The sequence below is a fragment of the Centroberyx gerrardi genome, chromosome 6 (assembly GCF_048128805.1).
Source record: "Centroberyx gerrardi isolate f3 chromosome 6, fCenGer3.hap1.cur.20231027, whole genome shotgun sequence".
In the NCBI taxonomy this organism is placed as follows: Eukaryota; Metazoa; Chordata; class Actinopteri; order Beryciformes; family Berycidae; genus Centroberyx; species Centroberyx gerrardi.
In genome coordinates, this window is record NC_136002.1 from 16,221,418 (window position 1) to 16,244,120 (window position 22,703).

The 22,703-nt window shown below is 44.8% G+C and overlaps 1 protein-coding gene across 1 annotated transcript in view; it reads left to right on the forward strand.

The window, feature by feature from the left end:
* The first annotated feature begins 332 nt into the window (after positions 1 to 332).
* The window catches only part of arhgef17 (Rho guanine nucleotide exchange factor (GEF) 17), a 76,972-nt gene continuing 54,601 nt past the window's right edge, over positions 333 to 22,703 (forward strand). The window contains exon 1 of the mRNA XM_071904731.2: positions 333 to 6,086. Within this exon, the coding sequence (XP_071760832.2) occupies positions 684 to 6,086 (5,403 nt within the window). The 5' untranslated portion in view covers positions 333 to 683. The remainder of the gene's footprint in view (positions 6,087 to 22,703) is intronic.

The window sequence follows — 22,703 nt, forward strand, 5'->3', positions numbered from 1 at the left end:
ATTACTGTGTCTCTTTTTCGTAAGGGACTGGGCTATAATTATATCTGGTTTGTCCACAATATCTGCCTTCTCCCATCAAGAAAGAAAAAGCTTTTCCTCTCAATCCCCGAGGGGGCTATGACAGCCCCTATACCCCTAGTCCCGCCCACCCCCTCTGCCCTATCTCAGGCATTAACATGCAAAAAAACAACATAAGTCACGGAAAACTAAATCATGCCAAAATAAGGAATCCACAAACTGCTTGGGAATTAACAGTGAATGATGCGTCGGGCCCGTGCAGGCGTGCTGACCCGGCGATGGGCAAACGTTTAGAAATAAGAGGGAATAACAATGGAAGACTTGCATTTGTGAACAGGTTGGATCTGGGAAGGTTTTGGCCAAAAATTTGTAGCGCTTTTCCTCCTTGCACGGATGCGGTTCGGGAATCGACAACATGTAAGTTTTGATTACAGAGGAGCGCACACCTAGTTACTCTTTAAACGGTTAAATCTCTCGCGTAACCTCGTTTCAGTGCCGCAAGAAACTTTGCCAGCAATTAAGATTTAAAGAGAGTATTGTTTTGGGGGGTTTTCATGAGGTTAGGCTGCAGGGGGAATGGACCGCAATTCAAAAAAAGTGCCTGACTCTGTATTATCAATGAAATAAGAAGGGTGTGGAACTTATAACAAAGAAAGACATGAACAATGGCAGAAAGAGAGAAGGGGAAGAAGAATGTGGCTGTGTACCGCAGCGTCTCTTTCAAAAAGTTGGACTCCTGGAGCGCCAACAGGAGTGAAGACCAACCACACAAATCAGAGGACCTGGAGGCTGCTGGCGTCGCCCTTCCCCCGCAGTCTACTCGGGCAGAACAGCCCTTGGCGACGCGTAATGTCAGTGTGTCAAGAAAAGTTTCCAAAATCTCTGCCACCACCACCGCCGGCCTCCCAACCGCAGATCTAAAGAGAGGCTCCTCCACTCCTCTCTCCTCTATTTCTCCATCCATTCGCCAGCTCTCTGAGAAGTTCAGCAGCAGCGGCTCCGCCAGGACGCACAGAGACTCCCCGGGAAACGGCACAGCGGTAACCCAGAGGAGCACCACTCTGCCCCGGGCCAAAAGCACCAGGAGAGACGGGTCGCCCTCTCGTAAATCGTTTCATGAGGACAGCGGTAGTGGATATTACCCGAATATTGACACGACAGAGACTCTTAAAGAGACTAAAGTTCAGGGGCAAAAGTTTCATTCTGGCACTGACTCTGTCTCGGGATCGGACTCAGAGAAGAAAAGTGAGAAATGGATTTGTACACGCTTATCAACCCACGGCAGCAGTAACTCTGGTAAGAGAGATTATTCACAGATCAATGCATGCCCCTCTGATCCCAGAAAGACTTTGACTACAGATGAGGAGGAAGATGTTTCTACTAGTGGAGGGGCTCCTCCAGCCTGTAAATCTCACAAAAGTTATTCGTCGACCCATCACAGTGATTTTATTCCCCTTCACTCTGACAACTGGCCCAGTGTCACCAAAATCAAACAACTTTTTGGTGAGAGACAAAGCAAAGCTAGACAGCAGCACAAGACAACCGATGACGCTTGTGAGAATTTAAAAACAGCCGACAGAGGCCATCTTGACCAGCTCAGCCCCAAGGAGAGTGCCTCTCTGTCGGATAGAAGCGACAAGCTGTCACCCAGCAGCTCTGCTAATGAGGCCAGTAGCCTGTCCTTTTCTGAGAGACACCACCACAAAACCGGAACCCAAAGTAGAGTAAGCAGTAGCACTGCAGAGGCGAAAGAAAGGAGAGAAAGTAGATTTCGACACGGCATGGACTTGTATTCCAAAGCTGGCCACCAGCAGTACTCAAATGATGAGGAGGCAGACATAGAGACATCCCGTAATAATAATAATAACATTGTGACTAGCAGAACTAGTTTGCAAAGCAGCAGCAGCAGTAATAGTTGTAGTGGTAGTAGCCGCTATCATAGAATTAACCCGTCCCCCAGCATTGGAGGAGAGGCTGCCTGTGAGACCCCCAGGACGACAGGGCTGACATCTGACCCCGACCCTGACCTTCAACCCCCTGCCCCTCCTCCTTGGAGCTGTTCAGTGGGCCTAGCCACCTCCTTCTGCTCCTCCTCTCTTCAACAGCCGACAGAGAGGGAGAGAAGGGATAGACAGGGGGTCGGGCTGCCCAGGGATAGTTTACATTCCTCACATAGCTCCTCCAGAGCGCCAGCCCCCTCCTCCTCCTCCCCCTCCTCGGCTCCAGCTCCAGATAAAGCCATTGCCTCCTCCTCTACTGTAGCTCCCTCTCCTGAGCCAAGAGCCCCAGTTACCTCCCCACTCAGCGCCCGCTGGAGGTTTAGCTCCGGAGACGAAGAGGAGGAGCACACCAGGAGAAGGAGAGGAGGTGGAGGAGGAGGAGGTGCGGGCTTGAGTGCTCCCTCTGCCCCTGCTCCTTCCACCTCCGTCAGAGGAGGAGAGAGGGGTGTCACAGAGCGAGGAGGAGGCTATTTCTCGCGCAGTAAGAATGGCTGGTGGGGTGGAAAGGGCATTGGCAGGTCTTCAGGCAGCGAGGAGGACAGCCCTGGTTCTCTAGGACCCCCCAGTCGAGACGCGGTGCGCCGGCGCTCACTGAGGAAGAAGAAGAAGGTCAGTGGAGTTGCCCTAGCAACAGGCCGCGACGATTACGACGATCATGATGGCGAATCAGAAGATAGCGACAGTGACACGGCCTTGACCATGGAGCACTTGGAGAGGCACCACCAGCAAAACACAGGAGGAGAATTTTCGGGAACCCCGTTCCGGAACCGCTCGACAAGAGACCCCGCCAATGATAATTCCAGAACCAGGGTGCAGCAATGGGAACGCATCTCCTCGCCAGTGACCCCCACATCACTTCCTGGTGTATCACGAGTGGCAAAAGTCAACATTCCCCCATTTATTTCCAGTCCTGGTGGGTCGCGATGCAGCAGCCGATACTCCAGCACAGAGACACTCAAGGAGGAGGACCAGGCCAGCTGCGCTAACCGAACAGCTAATGTGATATTTAACACAGGGGGAGCTGGGGGTAGCACTAACAGAACTGTAAACCCCAATGCAGCATCCTCATCTATGCTGAGTAAAACTTACCATGGGAACTTTACCATGTACCGCTCCCCTAGCTTTGGGCATGGGGATAACTTCTCCCGTACCCCTGTAAGGGTCCGTCCCAAGATTGTGCCTCCAGTCACCCCCTCTCCCACTGTACTTCCCAGAGAAGGGGGTGTGTCTGCAGGGGTTGGGGAGGGCGAGACCAGGGTGTTTAGAAGGACATTGGGTGGGGGTGGGATCGATGATAAAGATAAGAACCGAATATCCATGTCCAACCCCGATATTGCCTCAGAAACCATGACACTCCTCAGCTTCCTGAAAACTGACCTATCAGAGCTCAGGGTGCGGAAAACGGGTGGGGGGGATAAGTCCGGGGTTGCGGAGGGGTCATCGATGTACAGGATGGGCTCGCGGAGTCAAGGCGGGACCCTCCTCCCTTCCGGTCGTCGCCCATCACTGAAAGACCTGACCGCCACCCTCCGCCGTGCCAAATCCTTCACTTACTCGGACAAACCCACAACAGCGGTGAGATGTTACTTGACAAGTGGTGCCACCAAGAGGAGCTCCTCTGAACAACAGCTTGACTTGGATGGAGAGAGGGATGGAGGGAGGGTGTCAGTGCCGGACAGGGAAGTGGAGAGTGATGGGGGCGACTTTAGGGTTGGAAGAGGACGAAGAGCAAGGGATTATGGATATGGTGAGGAGGAGGAGGTGATGCCGACTCTATTGCAGGACAGGTATGTGCAGGAAGCCAGGCAGGTAATTCGAGACATCTGCCAGATGAGTGCTAGGGAAGATGATGATGATGATGATGATGATGATGTTGATGTAAGGGGAATTGAGGATGGCACAGAGGATGAGTGTTTCCAAGTCAAAAAAACAAGGGAGGATAAGGAAAGAGAGGGAGTGAGCATTAAGGATGAGGCCAGGAGAGACAGAGAGGCTGAGTTTGAAAACACGAGGGACAGGGATAAACGTGAGAGAGAGGGAGAGAACAGGGAGAGGGAGAGGAGAGAGAGAGACAGAGAAAGCATGCAGTTGGAGAATCTAGACAGCAGGGACACAGAGTACAGGGAGAGGGGAAAGAGAGAAAGCAGAGAAAGAGAGAGAGCCTTACTTAAGGGCGACTCGGAGGAAAGCATGTTCTACGACCGCTCCGTGGATGAACTGTCTGGACACGAGTCCAGTTTAACAGATGAAGGGATTGTGACAGAGCCAGAGACGGGTCCCAGTGATCCCACCGAGAGGTCTTTCGTGGGGTCAGCAGGGGTTAATTTGGGGTCGCTAATTGCTAGGGATGTGCTAGGGCAGCCTGTCACCGTATGGAAGCAATCAGCTCTCCATGAGGTGGAAGGGTTTAAGGAGGAAAGAGGAGAGAAGACAGAGAACAGCATGAGTTGTACAAATCGGGTGAATCAAGTCAGCGTGCCCCCTGTCACCCCTCTTCCTGCCCGTAGGGCTGAGAGTGACAGCATTATCATGGAATCGAGCAGCACTGCTGGTATCAACATTGGCAACACTGCTAGTGAGGAAATCGGCACTAACAGCACTGCATTCCAGGGGTCAACAACCACAACAGGAGGAGGAGGGCTCGAAGCCCCTGTCACCCCCAGTGCTATCCGCAGACGGCGTAAGTTCTCCCCGGCTGGTAATAACAACACCGGCTCTGACTCAAGTAATTGCAGTAATGCAGAGTCGACAGCAGCAGCCATTGGGAATGGAGAGTCCACAGTTTACCGCTCACTAAGCGACCCCATGCCTCAGCGGCGCTGCTCAGTGGCAGAAGAAGGAAATAACAGTTTCTCCTCTGTGGATAGTAACCTCCTAGGATCTCTGTCTGTCAAAGGAGGAGGAGGTGCTACAGAATCGTCCTCGGTGGCAACACTTTCAGAATGCAAGGGTAGTGTGGCCAGCGACTTGTCAGTGTGCAGCGATGGCGGTCTCCGTGATGATAGTATTCGTGACTACAGTGGGGTGATCAGAAGCATAGTGGCTGAGCCAGGGGCAATGGACAGACTAATGACAGACGACCATGGCAACGGCAAAGCTCCCAAGAAGAAGTCATTTAGTGACCCCAGTCGCCGTAGCGATGGCCCGTTACTTTCCCAGAACGACCCTCAGTTCAAAGGACAGTCCAACAGCACCGAACCAATCAGTGAGCTGGATCAACCCGGCCAGATCCTACCTTCCAGCAGTGAGCCAATCCTGAGTGAGCAGAGAGATGAACTGTGGGAGCCAGAGGGCGAGCCTAAACACCTGTTGCCGACACAGCCGCATCACTATCATCATGGAAACCGCAACAATACAGTCAAGAAGCCTCACTCCCAGTCGGAATGTACCCTTCGCTCTGGTAACCACGGTGACGAAGATGATGATGTAATAGACCAAGGGGGAGAAGAGAAAGAGCCAGGTGGGAAGAAATTTAACTTTGACCTCAAACTAGCTGGGGTTCTGTCCCCCAGAATGGGCCGTCAGACTTCCAGAAAGCGTCCAAACAGGCTGGCCCAGGTTTCCCCTCATGACGACCCCTTTGAACCCCCAGAAGCGGGTTCAGAGGAGCAGGAGGATCACAACCAAACTGACCTCACCCCTCCTCTTCCGCCTGCCCCCCAGGCATCCAAACCCAAAACCAGACCCAAGCATGTCCGCCATGCTAGTGAACCAGCCACCTTCATCCCCATCTCCCCACCTCCACAGCTCCAGCCGCTGAAGGAAGGGGGCTGCCTCGCCATCCGACCCACTCCAGAGCCCTCAATCCTGTGTAAGCCTCCAGGAGATGAGGCGCCCTCTCTAGAGGATGTGACCAAGAGGTATATCCTGGCTCTGAGTGCTCCTGAGAGAGAAACTGAAGGCCCGGGGCCTCTGCCAGGGGCCGGGGATGGAGCTGAAGGGTCAGTGTCTGCACCGGAGGGGCCCAGCGGGACCCACACCAGTGGAATTATGGAAGTTGGACCACAGAAGAAGAGTACTGAAGACTCTCCATCCACGCCTGCCCCACAAAGGCCCAAGCCCAGAGTGGTGAGTTCACAATACCTTTTCATTGTGTGTTTTTGTGTGTGTGATGTGTTGAAAAGTGACAAGTGTTGCTCCACACAGAATTCACTGATGTCAGTTTTTAAAAACAATCTGTTTTTAAGACCTTGTGTGTGTGTGTGTGTGTGTGTGTGTGTGTGTGTGTGTGCGCGCACTTGCAAGGCTGTCTTTGCCAGTCTGTTACTGTACTATGTTGCATTACGTTTTTAAGTTCTGTATCATTTTTGACAATTCAGAGCTAAATGGTTGTGCGCTGTCATTGGTGGCTAATACAGGAAACAAAGTATTATAGCCTGAACATCTCAGATGACTGTATAAATTTGAATTTGGATTTTGCTGTCAAAATTAATTTTAGAGTTGGAGATTTTTCTCCTTTTTTTCTCCTTTAATCTAGTGCAAAGGTTAAACAGATGGTTGTAATGTTTAAGTTTACATTTGTTTAAATTTGGTTTGGATTTGAGTGAGAGAGAGCAGGAGAGAATGATTTGTAACTAACTGGCCTTATTCAGATGTCACAATATGGTGAAGCTGGCTGTTTTAAAGAGGATGGTTTAATAATGGGAGACAGCTGGAAATTTGAGGTAACACCAATAGTCTTAAAGCACCAGATCTACACTTCATGTTGTCCCATCCTGGTTCCCAAGTATACAAATGGTTTGCTCTTATGGTTTCGTCTGCATACACATACCTATACTCAACGGTGCATGTGTGTGAGGTTTTTTTTCCGTATAAAGTGCTATGAGTCAGGACTCCTATGGTTAGTTTCAGAGTGCATTTGTGAGCAGAAATACAATACAGAAGCCATTAAAGGCTGAGGAGTGTTAAACAAACATCAGAAGATGTTATTAGTTGTATTAAACAAATCTCAGACAAAGGGCATTAAGGAATGGACCAAGGCCCACTGTGTGTGTGTCTGTTTTCATTTATATGTTTCATTTAATACTAATTGTCCCAGTGCCAGAATCATAGTGTCAGAGAGAGGAGCTATGATAAACAGTCCCCCCCCCACAGGTGTGCGTGTGTGTGTGTGTGTGTGTGTTATGGATGCTGTATGTACTCAGCAGTGTCCAAACAGTGGGAGAAATTGTTCTGTGTATACTAAATGAATCGTATGATTTGAATGAAGCATTTTAAAGGTTGTGTATGTGAACACAGAGGGCATTAACTGATGGGAAGGAACCCGTTGCTAATAGACAGACCACTGGTCTGCTTTACTTAATTTGTCCACCGGACTGTCCCACTGTGTGTGTGTGTGTGTGTGTGTGTGTGTGTGTGTGTGTGTGCGTGTGTGAGAGAGAGAGAGAGAGAGAGAGAGGGGCTAAGTTAACCTCATCACTAAAATACTAATGTAAACACACACATATTGTAGAGGTGTGTTAAAGTCAAACTCTAGTTACTCCGTGTGAGCTTTGACTTATTGCTTGTGTAATACTGGGACGCTGACAGAGCAGTGAGGATAAAATGTGTGTGTGTTCATGCGTGTGCTCCATGTTGCTTTCTGTGTCCTGTCATATTCCCACTGCCATCCACAACCACTCTTGCTTATAACACTCTGTATTCCTTACATTCCCCCGAGCACACAGACACCCAGACACACAAATACTCATTCCCTCTCCTCTCAATCTGCCTGAAGTCAAAATTACAATAGAATCATGGATGTCACTCTGAACAGGCGTGGGGAAATTAAAAAAGCAAACACATGGATTACCATCCCCTCTGTGCTCAGGGCGGACAGTTTCAGACATAACATCCAGTGCTTTGCTTTCACTAGATGTCATGAATGAACTTTTTTTTTTCAGTGACCATTTTGCACCCCTAGCAGCGTTCAGTTCACTTCTATTAGTGAGGCAAAATAGCACAAGGAAAACTCATTATCTCTGGTTACCTGTGCTGTTTCAGACTTAGACTGTACACTTTTTTGTGTGTATTCAAATAGCACAGTGTACTTCTCAGTAATTTGCATCGTGTTGTTTTTATTTGTTAAGAAAACTAGGTCAGTCCCCTAAAAGGATAGCTTCAGACAAAGCCTTTTTTTCCAAGCCTGAGGATAAATTCACAGCATACACAGACTTTGGTCCAAACCTTTGTATCTAAAAGATTGCAAGTTTGAGAGGTTTGGAACTTCAGTGATATGATTTGTACTTCCTGGAAATATATTTTTTTGATATTACTTCTGTGAAATACTTACTCTGGCAGGAATTGTATTGCTGTGGGAGATTTGGCTTATTTGAATACGCTATGACAAAACGAGAGCTGTTGGAGTCTTGTTGATTTCTCACTGGCATAACATTGGCATATCTTCTTTAATGAGCCCATTTCTAATGGTCTTACTCAGAGCCGTTGATCAAATGAGCTCCGCTGCTGCAGTTTGCACTGGCAGCCATGGATAATAATGTGATACTTTTCTTGATCCCTTTAGGGAAATTCTTGTCTTTGCTTGTCCTCCTCAGCAGGGAGGTCAGAGGTCAGGGTCAGTTGACCTCTGACCTCCCAGCTGACAGCAGCCCTGGAGCTGGAAGGGATTCTTGCTCAAAGACACTTCAGCAGGGCGGATGTTTGTCCTCGAGTTGACAGACATTGACTCATGAGGCCATGCTGCTGCCCATTACTGTTATTTACAGCAAACACAGCAGGATGATGCCTGGCTAAACTCTTCTCTATCGCTCTGGTCTTAATTAGTTGTTGATTATGTTAATCCCCCGCCCCCACCTTTCCTTGTTGCCATAGTGACAGTAGCTGTGGCTGGAGAGTGAGCTCACCAGGCAGGAAATGGGCTTAGGGAAACGGGAAGTTGTTGTGGTTACGGAAGTGTTTGATGATATCCAGTGCCACTGGCTGGCATGTGTGTGTATGCCGGCGCGCGTGTGCATGTACGCATGTGCACTACCCTTGTGTGAATGTGTTAGTATGTGTGCATGTGTGTGTCTGCCCGCATGTGTATGTGTGTTTTATAAACTGGTTTGTTTTTTCTGTGTGTGTGTGTGTGTGTTTGTCTGGAAGATATCAGTGCCTTGTTCCAAGTTTTAGAGCCCAGAGTTGTGCCAGCACGCTGTGTTTAGAACACCGGGGCTGAAGCACTGCCCTACAGTTCCGGTGCATTTTGTGTGTGTGTGTGTGTGTGTGTGCGCACGCGCATGCTATTTGGCTTAAATGTAATAAAAGTCGTGCCAAGCCGAAATGGAGTGCAGACAAGTCCTGTGAAAGAAAGAGAAAGGAAGAAAGAAGGTGTGAGAGGGGGAGAGAGGGAGCTTTTTCCTTTTCTGGAGACCGGAGTGTGGCTCATTTCCCCCATAGAGCGATGCCCGCTGTCTCGTACCAAAATCTCTCATCAACCTCACTCTCGCTTTTTTCACTTTCTCAACTACTTTTCTTTTCTATCCCCTTACCTGTTTTTCTCATCCCTCCTTGCTCTCCCAGATGTTGTGTCAGTCATGGTCTGTAGTTTGACAGTTTGAAATATGTCAGTATGTTGCATTTTCACCTCCTACTTTGACCCCATCTCCATTTTTCTATTTTATACTAATTCTCCCGCATTCCTTCTCATGTTATCTCATTCTTTTATTCTCTGTCTCTCTCTCTCTCTGTCTCTGGAACATAGCAGTGAAGTGAGGTCATAACTTTAGGCTTGGTGTAAGGCAGGCCGAGCCAGATATCAGGTAGAGAGAAATGGAGAGGGACAAAAAAAGAAGAGAGAGTGGGAAGAAAAGAGGTGATAGGCTAAAAAAATGAAAGGGATCTAAATAGAACTGGGAGAGAGTTGGAAGAAAAAAATGATAATGGAGGGAGGGGGAGTGAGGGAATGAGAGGTGACGAGAAGACGGTAGAAAAAGGCTAAATTTATACTTGAACATCAAGTCATTGGAAGAAAAAGAGCACTAGCTCTATTCAGCTGTTACTTCAGGGGGGCGGATTCACAAATATGTGTGAGCTAGGCAACCTCAGTTTGTCCAGTCACTGTAAAATAAGCATACTTCAAGAACAGAATGGCCTTTCCTGTCCGCAACAGCTGAATGGGCAGGCTCAAAGAAATATGAATGGTACAGTAGGTGTGAACTGACCAATCATTGAAAACAACATTGGCCATTGTGTTTGGCAAATAAGTTACAAAATTTTGTGTGCAGCACACCATAAAAGCAACATATTGCTTTTATTTTTTCTCAGACAAACCACTTTCTGGATTATGCATCCCCCTAAAGTGTGTGTGTGTGTGTGTGTGTGTGTGTGTGTGTGTGTGTGAGTTTTTGTGTGTGTGTGCACTACCCCTACTGTTTGAGTAGTTTTCACTTTAGCAGGCAGCAGGAATGTGGCCTATCTTCTCTTCCCCTCTTGCATAACGGTCTTCAACTCCCCAAAAGAGATTGCACAGACTCATGTGTGTGCGTGCATACATGTATTTATGTCCACGTTAATATGTGTGTGTGTATGTTTCTTATATATACCTGTCATGAACAAAGGATGGGAGGATGTCTGCCCCCCCTGTTTCTCTCATAAACGTCTCTCAAAATGGCTCACAATTCACAGTAACTACTTTCTCCAAACGGTTTGACACATCCTAGACTGATTGTACTCATCCTGGCCCAGCCCCTTGTATATAGTATATTACCGTCCATGCTATTGATGGAAGGCAGACAGGGGCGAAAACCTTCTTCCAACCTAATAATGCAGGTTTAAAGAAGAGGCTGGCTGGAGTGATGATGGGAGAAAGAGAGAGGGAAGGAGAGAGAAAGATCGTTTTGTGCTCAGCTGCATGGATTAGGCCTAAAAGCACAGTGTTTATAGCTTCAGATTTATTACTGGCTTCTTTTTATCAGACCACCCACATGGAATCAAATACTTTCCCTCTGCCTCCCTCTTTTTTTCTTTCACTTCCCTGTTGCCGTGACCCCCCCCCCCCCCCCATCAAATTTAGCAGTGCTGTAGAGAAAATGGTACAGGTAGATATACACAGTCAAGTATTGGGCCAGTGCGCTGTTTTGCTGTTGGCTCATCTACAGCATAACACAGGTTTCACTTCAAAGGATGAATATGAGGCAAAAGACCAGGATGAATGCTTCAGATAATGGGTTTATTTTGGCCTCCATTTCAAACAAGGGCATGTTCTCCCCTGTTAACTTAACCCAAATGATGGGGGAGTTTGGTAGCCTGGGGGTTAAAGGAAAGGGCTTGTGAGTGACTCATCACCATAAATGTTGGGATGTTTTAACCAGTTACTTGTGAACAAACCAGATCCTGCTAACAGGGCCTCTGTTCTGCAGTGATGAACACAGGTTTGGTTGCACCTCCCAAGAAAATGCACAATGATCAAGCCTTTTATTTTGTTTCGCCATGAAGAGGAAGGTCATTTAGTGACCTGTCCCTTTAGAAGCAGATTTAAAGTTTCAGTGAAAGGACACATAACACACACATGTGCACGCACACACACACATACACACACACACTGGGGGTAGGGGTTCTTTTTAACATTTAAAGGTCAACGCAGGTTTAGCCAGGGCCCAAAAGTGAGTGATGATGAGTGAGATGAAGGGGAAAGAGAAAAAAGGAGAGAGATGAAAGGATGGAGATGTGGTTTGTTCTGGTTGTTTTTTTTCCATGACTCAGCAGATAAGAGGGAAGAGGTGGGTTCAAACAGGAGATCAACAGGCTGGGCTGTTGAAAAAAAGATGTGCTCTTTTTTGGTGTTGATGGAACAAGTATTGAAAGGTTGAAAGCTTAAAAATGGTGGATCTCCAAAATGGGAACTGAAGTTTTCAGTCAGTTGAATGTGATGTGATTTGGTGATTTGGTTACTATATCGCATGATGAAATGAATAGTGAGGTAGGTATCAAAAGGTATCAAAAACTTGTCACTTCAGGAATGGTAGTAAATTTGAAACAGATTTGAATGGTAATGAACCTGTATCAGTTTGGAAAAATGTCCAACCCAGCTTTACCTATGCTATTATCTCAGATATCCACCAGCCACAGAAACAGAAACTGTTCAATTCATTTTTAATTACCTCAAGTCAGAATAGACTTATTGATGGAAAATTTTGATAATTTAATAATTTTTCACATGTTGAGTTGATTGAATATAGCTAGATTGTGTTGAACCCAACTCTACCAGGAGTTGGGATCTCTGATTCAGGTTAAAGAACCTTGGGATTAAACTGTCTCTTTAATGTTTGATATGGTTTCTGTTCCTATGTGGTTAAGGTCCCAGGAGAGCAGAGCATTATGGGGAGAGAACGTCCTCTACCTCCGGCCATCCTGTCCTCCAATGCCGTGCACACACACACACACACACAGAATAACTCGTCTCTCTCATAGATAGACAGGCTGGTGTATTGGTTTTGGGACAGGCACAACATAAATGTTTTGTGTTCCAGTGAGAGTGAGTGGGGGGAGGTAATTTAAGGATGGACCTATTTGGTTTGATAGGGGGGAACCTATTTTAGGGATGCTGTAGCTTGAAGTAATTTTGAAGGATAAGTGTGTGTGTGTGTGTGTGTGTGTGTGTGTGTGTGTGGTTCGGATTTGCGCGGCGAGCGGAAAGCACCAGTTCCCTGTCGAGGAAGTGCTTGCTATGATTTTGTTTCCTCCAACATGCTCTGATTTCCTCCCTCTGTCCATCCATCCATCTATTCTCCTGTCATCCTTCCATTGCTTCCTGCTTTTCTCCCTCTTTGAGCAGTGCTGAGATGTACAACCTCTCTGTTACTTTATGTCCCAGTGTATTAGTGATTAACTTATCTCTGATGCAACTTTCAGACAAAAAATCTGCCAGAAGTTTTCATTTTCATTTCATCCATTAATGTGGATGAAAGGGAAGGTTCAGGATTTTCAAAAGCCCACTGCATTCGTGATTTAACAAGTCTCTATAAAGTTTCTGCACCTGGTTCATTCCTTTTTTGAAAAATTGGATGCAGCCACCGTTTAGCCTTTGCTAGCAATGCTAATGAAATCCATTTGGGTTTGCAGCCCTTCATGCAAGCATTCCGCTTAGTTTCATAAGCTGTAGCCAGAGTGAGAATAAGCGAGCCATTCGGTAGGGGCTTGCATGCAATTTTGAGAAAAATGGATGTAAACTCTACTGGCTTACAGTGTCACTGCTAACAAATCACAACAAGAGGCTCCATCTGGTTTCTCACAGTGAAAAAAAAAAAAAGTCTGTGGGAAAACATTTTTGGATGTACTTGCCCTAAGTCTTGGTTAGTGACAATTGCAGTATGCATTGAAAATCTTTAACTTTCCCTTTTAAGGCTAGTCCCAGGATTTATTTATTTTTATTCACTGTAGCTCTCCTGTGGAAAGTCATGGCAGTCTAGTAGTGAGAGCAGCTCTCTGTCTCCAAGCTTCTCAGTACTACCTTTTCAGCAACTTCTTTTGCCCTATCTTGTCCTCATTTCTGTTTATCCCAGTAACTCCCTTCTTGACTCTATTTCTCTGTCTTAGTCTTCCCCCTCTCCCACTGTCCCTTCGTCTCTGTTCTCACTCTGTCTCTGTCTCTCTCTCTCTCTCTCTTTCTCTCTCTCTTTCTCTCTCTCTCTCTGTGTGTGGATCCACCCAGTGTAATTACAGAGCACTTTGCTTATGTAGGGAAAGCCTCTTCTGAAACAGCACTTTCTAGCAGAGCTGCTATTTCAGCTTTTTTGTGTGTGCACAGGCATGTTTGTGTATATTGTGTGTATGAATTAAACCACAGATTGCAGTTTCACCTGGTTCTTAGACTACTCTCAATGAAAGATCTGAAAAAAGTGGTTTGTTAAGGTTTGTTGAGGACTCTCTCTCTCTCTCTCTGTGTGTGTGTGTGTGTGTGTGTGTGTGTGTATGTTTCTGTGTGTGCCATAGATGAGATGGTATATGTATGGCATGCAGCTTCTGTGCCAAAGGGCGTCTCTCTCTCTCTCTCTCTCTCGCTCTCTCTCTGTCTCTCAATTCAATTCAATTCAAAGGGGCTTTATTGGCATGGGAAACATACGTTTACATTGCCAAAGCAAGTGTGAAATAAAAATAAAAAATGTACGTAGAATTAAAGATATACTCTCTCTCTCTCTCTCTCTCTCTCTCTCTCTCTCTGTCTCTGGTCTATAGTTTGTGTAGCACTTGTGTTAGTCTTGCCTGTAGTTTTCTCTCTGACTCACAGTCTGCAGTCCACATTGCCACATTGATTTCTAATGTGAGGAATGTCAGTTTTCAGTTTTTTGATGATTCACCTAATTGGTTACAACTGTTTTAGTGCCTCTCTCTTCATGCTCAGCCAGTTCTCAGTAGGTTGAGGAGGCATGGCTTTGTCAACATGATTAGTGAAAATCATGAAATATTTTAAATGCCACATGTCAAAATCCGTGCCAGGTACAAAACACAAGCCAAGGGATATCTCTCTCTCTCTCTTTCTCTCTCTCTCTGCCTTACTCATACACCAGCAGACACAGATTAGGTCCCTTGCTTTTTGCCCATCTAGTAGACTTCACTTTGATAGTCTGATGAAAAACAATATGCATCTTCAAGGTAAGGAGAGAAGTGAGAAATTGCCAGCAACTGCATTATTGTCATTTTACTCCAGCCCACGTTGCTCTCGCCAGCTACCAAGGCAAATCTCTCTGTTGCCTTTCTCCTCTGTCTGCTTTTCAGTCCCTGCTACACAGCACTACACACCCCGCTGTACTCCCTGAATGTCAAACAAGTCGAAGTATCAAACCAAACAAATCCCATATTGCATTAACCTTACCAAATGCTATAGGGCAAACCATGCTGCTGTGCACGCACTCACAGCTAACGTGTTGCCTAGCTAACAAGCTGGCTGTTAGCTGTTAGCTGTTAGCTTGACCATGCCAAAGAAGTCCAGTGGAGGATGTCTGGCTTCTCAAACAGACTAATTTATCTAGCGACACAAGCTTAACCAAGTTACTTAGCATTAGTGTTACTTACTTCTGAGTTTGTGACTTGGCCCTTGAAAAGCACCGCTCCTTTCTTCAATATCAAATTACACTAGCAAATCCAGTTGTTTTTTGATGCCAATTGCTGAAGTCCTTCCAAAAATGGGCAGCACAGATAAAGCGCTTGTAGGATGAAGTGAGAGCTTAATCCTTGTTTTAACTTTAACTTAGACTCCCAACAACAATCCATAAACAAGGCACATTTTGGCTAGTTTGGCAACCAGCTAGCCCTACTGTGTGACAGACTACGGACCTCATTAACTATGCATACTGTCAACTGTCAAATTTACAAAGAATCAACTTTACCTCTTGAAAAGTGCAATACAGAACATAAAAACCGAACATGTTATTTCGGGCTATTCTATTTATTTGCTGGTGGTGATAGAAGTGTGATTTTCCAGGCAACCGATGATAAAGCAAAAGTTGATATCACTACAGTCTACCAGGACAGTCAGTGTTGGTGGTTGACTGATCAGGAACGTGTCTGAGCTCAGTAAAGAAAAAGCATTTTAAATGGTGAAACATGCTTGTAAGCAAGACATCTACAATAGGCAGTTGTCTTTAGGTGTGTAACTACACTGTACTTTTGGCCATGTAGTGTATAATCTATCACAATACAAAAATCAGAAGTTTGAATTAGAACATAGCTCATTAGGAAACAGGTTACGCTCAGTACTCAGTGGCGGCTGTAGAGGCCCAAGTTTCCAGAAGGTTCCAGTAGGTTAGATGTTGAGCAGGATAGGGGGTTGGAGACTTTACAAGAAAATGCAACAACCTTAATGGGCAAAAAAAAATTGGAACCCATCCAGGAAATGCCACATGCAAAAAAAGGAAAGGTTTCTTTTTCCATGACAACGTGGGGTTCAAACTTTTCTTTAGTTGGTCTTTTTTTATATGGATTAATACAGAAGGTCTCACTACTTTTTTGCATGAAATTGTGATATTGTTTTTTTTTTCCATCCCAGTTTTCATAACTAATTACAGCTTTAACTATGGTATGAAGATGCAGGTTTCAGCTCCAGAGCGGAAATATATTATGTCACTTATGACTAACTACAACTGGGTAGTAAATGTCATAAAACAGCATCTCATACTAAAGAAGAAACACCTAATAGCGCTAATATCAGAGGTAGCCTTCTATTGTATCCTGTATCCACTGCTGAATATTGAATCGGTACTATACACCCCCCTGCTCCAACACACACTTTCTACACACACGCTCACACACTGACATACACACAAACGGGCTTAAGGCATACATATGTCAAGTATCTTCAAGTGACAATATCCCCTTGTCACTCAAAGAGCAAAGAGAAAATGGACAGTCTATAGTCACAGTATGTGTACATGTTCACAAGAGTGTGTGTGTGTGTGTGGACTGATTGTCTCATAGGCATGTTGTCTACTTCTGCCCCAGTCACACACACAATGGCACAACTGTTGCCCGTGCAACTGCACATGGCATAGTTTATGGCGTGGTCGGACACACACACACACACATACACACGCACGCACGCACACACACACACACACACACACCATAGGCCTTGGTCTAACTGTGGGTGGACTAGGCCGTTCAGTCCCATTCTCTCTCTTTCTTTTGTCACCCAACCATTCCAGTAGAGTGGAAGCCCTCTTCCCATCTCTCTCTAGCTCTCTCTCTCTCCTTCTTCTCTTTCTCTTCTTCTCCACTACCTCTATCCATCTTATGGCAGCAGTCCGTCGTTTCGGATCATGCTCTAGCTGCCAGTTGAGAAATTCCCGTCAGAATGGGAATGGGAGAAGCTGGAAATCTCGGAGTGCTGCTCCTGAGTGGCTGTTGGGATCTCGGATTAAGGCTCAGGGAGAGGAGGAGGATTGGAAGAGGGAGAGAGGAGCAGCTAAGGCCAAAGCAGCCTCACAGGCAGGTGTTGTATGTGTGTGTGTGTGTGTGTGTCTGTGAGACTGTGTGTGCCTGTGTATGGGATGCAGCTAAGCTGGACTCAATTATATAGTGCCTGGTTTTGTGATGACCTTGTGTGTTTTTCGATGTACGTGTCAGTATATGTTTTTACCTAGGTGTTCGTACATGTGCCAGGCTGTTTCTCTATGTGTTATGTAGTTTTATAGGTGATTGTTTCAAGTGGACACAAGATTCCTATACAGTTCTGTGTATTACGGAAAAAGATTTGGTTAATCCACAGGTCTTGAATAGTTTTGGAACTGCACAAAATATGTATTGATACAAATATGACTAGATGTAGTTGTAGAACCACTGTCACTTCAGATATTGTGATATTTAACTTCAGTGATAGATTGTAGTGACCTAGTTGACAGTCAACTTGCCCAGCCATCATCAGCAGAAACAGAAATTTTACGTGAACTGAGAAAAATTACCTAAATTACATAATGTCACTGGAAAAAAATGGCGTCATTGTTTTAAGCTATTTATCATTTTGGGTTAGAGTAGTTCTCACTGTTTTCAAATGGCTGGTATCATATTTTGGGACAAAACTCTTCAAATTAAGGTCTGTAAAAAGTATGGATGTAAAAAAAACATATTTCAGTGTGTTTCAGTGTGTCCGTGCCTACATGTGCGCGTGCATTGTTGCCCACTGAATCAGAGGTTGGAGAAGTCTTTTGCAGTTCAGCTCCATGCTGCTGTCATCATATCAACCTGTCAGTGACATCACCCCTATCATGTGGACTTCATCATCGCGCACTCCCGGCGTGTCATTACATCACCCAGAACACGTGGATGACATCACTGTAGAGCGCTGTCAGGTTGGGTGTAGCTCAGGGTTCAGATTGTGTTCCGCTGAAGGAATTCAGTCTCATGCCATTCCAGTTCCCCAAATATCTCCATGATTAGCAGTTTGAGTGCAGAGGCACAAATTATGTACATGTGTAAATCAAAGGTAGACAGTAAATGAATTAGTCAAAAGCTAAATATTGATACAGTGAACGTCATTTTTTTATTTGTTTTTGTGTTGATCCATCTGCAGTGCAATATGGATTTCAATGAGATGAGCATAAGGTGAAAGAAAAGATGTAGCTTTTTTGAGAATAGGTCTTTATTAGCCTCTGTTTAATACTCAAATACTCAAAGTAATAATCCTCGACTTTTTCATATAAATAAATGCCTGTTTTGCTACTCTTTACCACTGACTGATATAACACAATAGTGATTCAACCTATACCTAGTTCATAAAAGCTTTGGTTGTAATTATTATGTCGCCTCCTGGTACACAAAGAAGTCACCACTCAAGATTTTCAGTTTTCCACGAAGTAAAAGTAATGAGATTTTGATATAAAAATGTATACATATATATATATATATATATATATATATATAAATGCATAAATTGTCAGATAGGTGTATGGTATAATAGAATGAGCTAAAAAGGCAAAAGTAATTTTTCATTTCAGTGAAATTCAAACTTCAGCAACAGAAAACCAAAGAAAGAGATGCGGATCACCATTTTAAGATGTTGTATTATGCCAATCAGCCATCAGCTAACACTCAGACCATTTTTGGTCTTTTGTAGTCTAATTGGTCTGACTTTTCAAACTCTTGAAAGATCAAAAAAGAGCGACCCATTTCCCCCCCCTCCCCCTCACAGGTGAGTGTTCCCAGCAAACCCAGCACAGAGAGGCTTGATCCTTCTGGCCGCTGCCAACCTCTGTACTTAAATAAAAACATTTTGTCCCGAGATGAATTTTCACAAAACTCTGAGTCAGCCTGAAAATATGTTGACCTCACCTCAACCGAGAAAACTTGGACGTGTGTCTGAGTGCAAGATAGAGAGAGAGAGAGTGTGAATGAGAGAGAGAGTGAAAGAGAGAGGCATGGGGGTAGTATGTGTGTGTGTGTGTGTGTGTGTGTGTGTGTGTGTGTGTGTGTGTATGTACCAGCAGCCGTGTGAGGCCAAATAAAAAAACATTTTGGAAAGAGAAAGAGGGCTGGCATCTCTCTCTCTCTCTCTCTCTCTCTCTCTCTCTCTCTCTCTCTCTCTCTCTCTCTCTCTCTCTCTCTCTCTCTCTCTCAGGCTAGACTGGAGGTGTTTGGGTCAGACAGAGTTCAGTACATCAGATCAGGTCTTGAGAATTGGAACAATGTTCTCTCACACCTTCTCTCTCTCACTGTATCTTTCTCCCTCTCTCTCCCTCTTATTGTCTCTCTTTGTCTCTTACCTTCTCTTTCCTTTTATCTCTCCTTGTGTTTTTGTTTTGGCTTGCTAATTGACATGGATCTAGAGGAGTCTGAGGATAATGGGACGTTTTCAGCACACTGATTACACACAAATACAATTAAAACTATCAGTACTGATATCAGGTTTACAATCAAACACTCTCCACAACTGAACAGTGAACAGAGTAAGGAGGGATCAATTTAGGCCTTTTATTTAGACCTAATTATGGGAGTTTGTGTGTGTGTGTGAGAGAGAGAGAGAGAGGGAGAGAGTGTGAGAAAGATAGATTATGTGTGTGTTCAGTGATAAGAAGTTAAAACATTTCAGTTGAGTCGCAATGTCACCCATATCAGCTCCCCACATTTCAATGCTGTTGCTGTGTATTGTTTGCATGTGGTAAGGAGCTCCGCACTGGTATGAAAAGGGCTTTAATGGATGTGTAAGTGTGTGTGCCAATTGTAGCACTTGAGTGTAACAGGGTGTGTGTGAAACAGTTGTCCTGACGGGAGCCTGAAAACAGACGGTAGGGAGTAAACTTTGCGGACTGGGGGTCAAATTTCTTTCTTCTATTGAGGAGCAGCTGATGAAAAGGCTGCATCCTCCACTGGACTGTGTTTTGTAAGGTTAGATCCAAACAGAGCGGATAGATAATATCACCCTGGCTGATCATAAGGAATGAGTATTAAAAAACAAAATACCTATTAGGGGTGCACTGATACCCACACTGGCATCAGATACTGGGCTGAACTGCCCCAGTAGTAAAATCCGATACGGCCCAGCCCAAAAACTAATCACTACCTCAATCATTTTTGTCAAATGAACCCAAACCGCTTAATTGTGAGTCATACCCCAAAGTGTAATACTCAGAAACACTGTGGGCAGTGATGGAGGGGTATTGGTACATCTCTAATGCCTGTCAGTAGTGAATTTTGGCATTGACAGCGCTGTTAATTTGAATCACTTGAACCAGAACCAGTGGTATCAAAACATTTCCAGTGATACCCAGGAGTACTGATTGCTTTTGTAACTGATCTTGGTTGGAGTATAAATGTCCACATTGAAGCTAGCAAATGTCTCCCATGTGTCCTCCTTGCCAAACTTTGCTAGCAAGCCCGTGGAATTATGAAATTGTGTGTGTGTGTGTGTGCGTGTCTGTGTGTGTGTGTGCTGACTTGCTGTCCCTTGGCTGTCTCTCTCACATTCTTCCAACGGCGTGGAAAGTTTGCCAATCATAACAGCCGTAATGATCGCCATGGTAATGATGATGGTTAATGATGATGACTACCATTTATCTGCAGATTGGAGGTGTGTGTGTGTATGGGGGGGTCTGTCTGCCTATACTCTCTGTATGTGTGTGTGTGTGTGTCCCCAGAGGATTGTTTGAAGGGCTCACACAAAGCTCCCATCACCCAGTGACAGCCAGGGGATTGTGGGTAAATGGGTCCATCTTTCCCGAAACAATGTAGTCCTTCTTCACTCCTCAATAGGCTTCTTATTTTCAACCGAGCCTCGACTCTTTTCCCTTCAAACATTTTATCCACCAGTTGGCATTTCGATTGTACGGTTCTGAAATGTTATTGTGAGAAGAGGAGAAGAATTATTCAAGGTTCATACCATGTGCTACAGAGACGTCATTCATATTAAACGTTACTGGAACACACAGGTTCCTAAAACGTCTCAGGCCAGGACCCAAGCTTAATAAATGTGAGAATCTGGTCCCCCAGTCTAATGCAAACATTAAGACTTTTGCCACGTTGGGACCCCCAAAAAACAGACTTGTAGTACGATTTGGGGCCTGAACCCATAGTTCAACAACCACTGGTGAATAGAAAGAAATATATATGCATCTGACACCTTGTATAAGATATGGCAATAAACTATAAAACACAAAAAAACTATAAACTAAAACTATAAACACTATAAGCATTCTGTGTCACTTTGTTGCATTATTTTTGTAACATTATGGTCACTTCTTCTTTTTGTATCTTGTTACTGACAATTTATGTATCTGACACCGTTTCAGTGCAGCTGCAATTCTCACCGAAAAGTTACAAGGTTGTGAATGAAGGCTGAGCAGACAAAATGTCCAAGATAAGGCGACATTGAGCTCCTAAAAATAGCCTGTTTGACCAGAGATGTGACCTTGAAGTTTCAGGGGGGCGAGTTTCGTGCATCCTTGTAGGTATCAGGTTTTTGTTTTTCCCTTGAGGCGGATGAAATTGGTTTCTCACACCTGCATCCATGCATCCTCATTTATTTCCTTCTCACGTTGTTGTGCCTTTTTCCATCTTTTTTGGCTTTTGTTTTATGTCAAGATATTGTATCATGATGCGAATAACATGTCCTTCACTTCTTTTTCATTATAACCCACGTGTCTTTTTCTGATTAGTTTGTTATTTTCATATTTTTCTCTCCTGTCCTCACCATTTTCTCAGTCATCTCTCTTTCCTAACTTTTTTTTCCAGAGTAGCCTGCTGGTCTCAGTTGTAACAACAGTGATGGTTACAGACTTCTCTGTCACTTGTATTTTCTCTCTCTCTTTCAGTACACTAAAGCTGATGTTATTTTGTAAGCCGTCAGCCTAATTATAAAGGCAGAAACATACTGGAAACATTAGATGCTCACAAACATGGCAGTTGTTTTCAATACCCTGAAACCTTCCCTTCCGATTAGGTTTCTTACAAGGCCACACCCTGTAGGTGTAGCCCAGACATAAAACTAGGCAGGTGAACACCTGAATCTAATAGATACTTTGTGCCTGATGAATCGCCTGTGTTTTCGAATAAATATTATTGAAGGTATAAACTAGTGTGCGAGTTCTACCCTCTTTTTTTTTAATTGTTTTCAATGGCTCAGCATACAGTAAAAGCGTCAAGAGGCTCGTCAAACCGCCTTGATGCATCTGCTTTGAACTTTTGGAACATCAACTGAGGACCAAAATGGCTGTTTTGTTTGTTTTTTGTTTGTTTTTTGTTCTTGTGAGCAGTGTTTCCCACAGAATTTTGGCAAACTGTGGGGGGTCACCAACAGGGGGGGGGGTGGGGGGTGGGGGGGGGGTGTTAGTGCCAGTAGTCATTTTGTGCTTTTGTAAGCAATGCAGTCATGACTGCATATTATAAATACAAACAAGCCTATGTTATTGATTAATGCATATATTTATGTCATGGAGTTATATTTTTCCTAAAAATTTGCTCTTGCTCTACTATTACCATGCTACCTCTGATGTTGGTTGTTTCTCATCATGTCCTGTTTTGTTAAAGTAAAGGGTGTAAACATACAGCAGAAAATAGGGTGTAAGCAGCTAAAAATAATGGTTGAGTCATGAACGTTGGGATAGTCACGTTGCATTTTCACTCATACTGCGATTCGATAGAATTCTACAAAGGACGGGTTGGGAGAATTCATTAGTTCACTGCAGTGACGGATTTACTTTAGAGAGCGAGTAAAATAAAAGCACGTTGATAAAGCTCCATTGTTTTCTCTGAATATTTGGCACCAATATCGTTGTAGTGTGA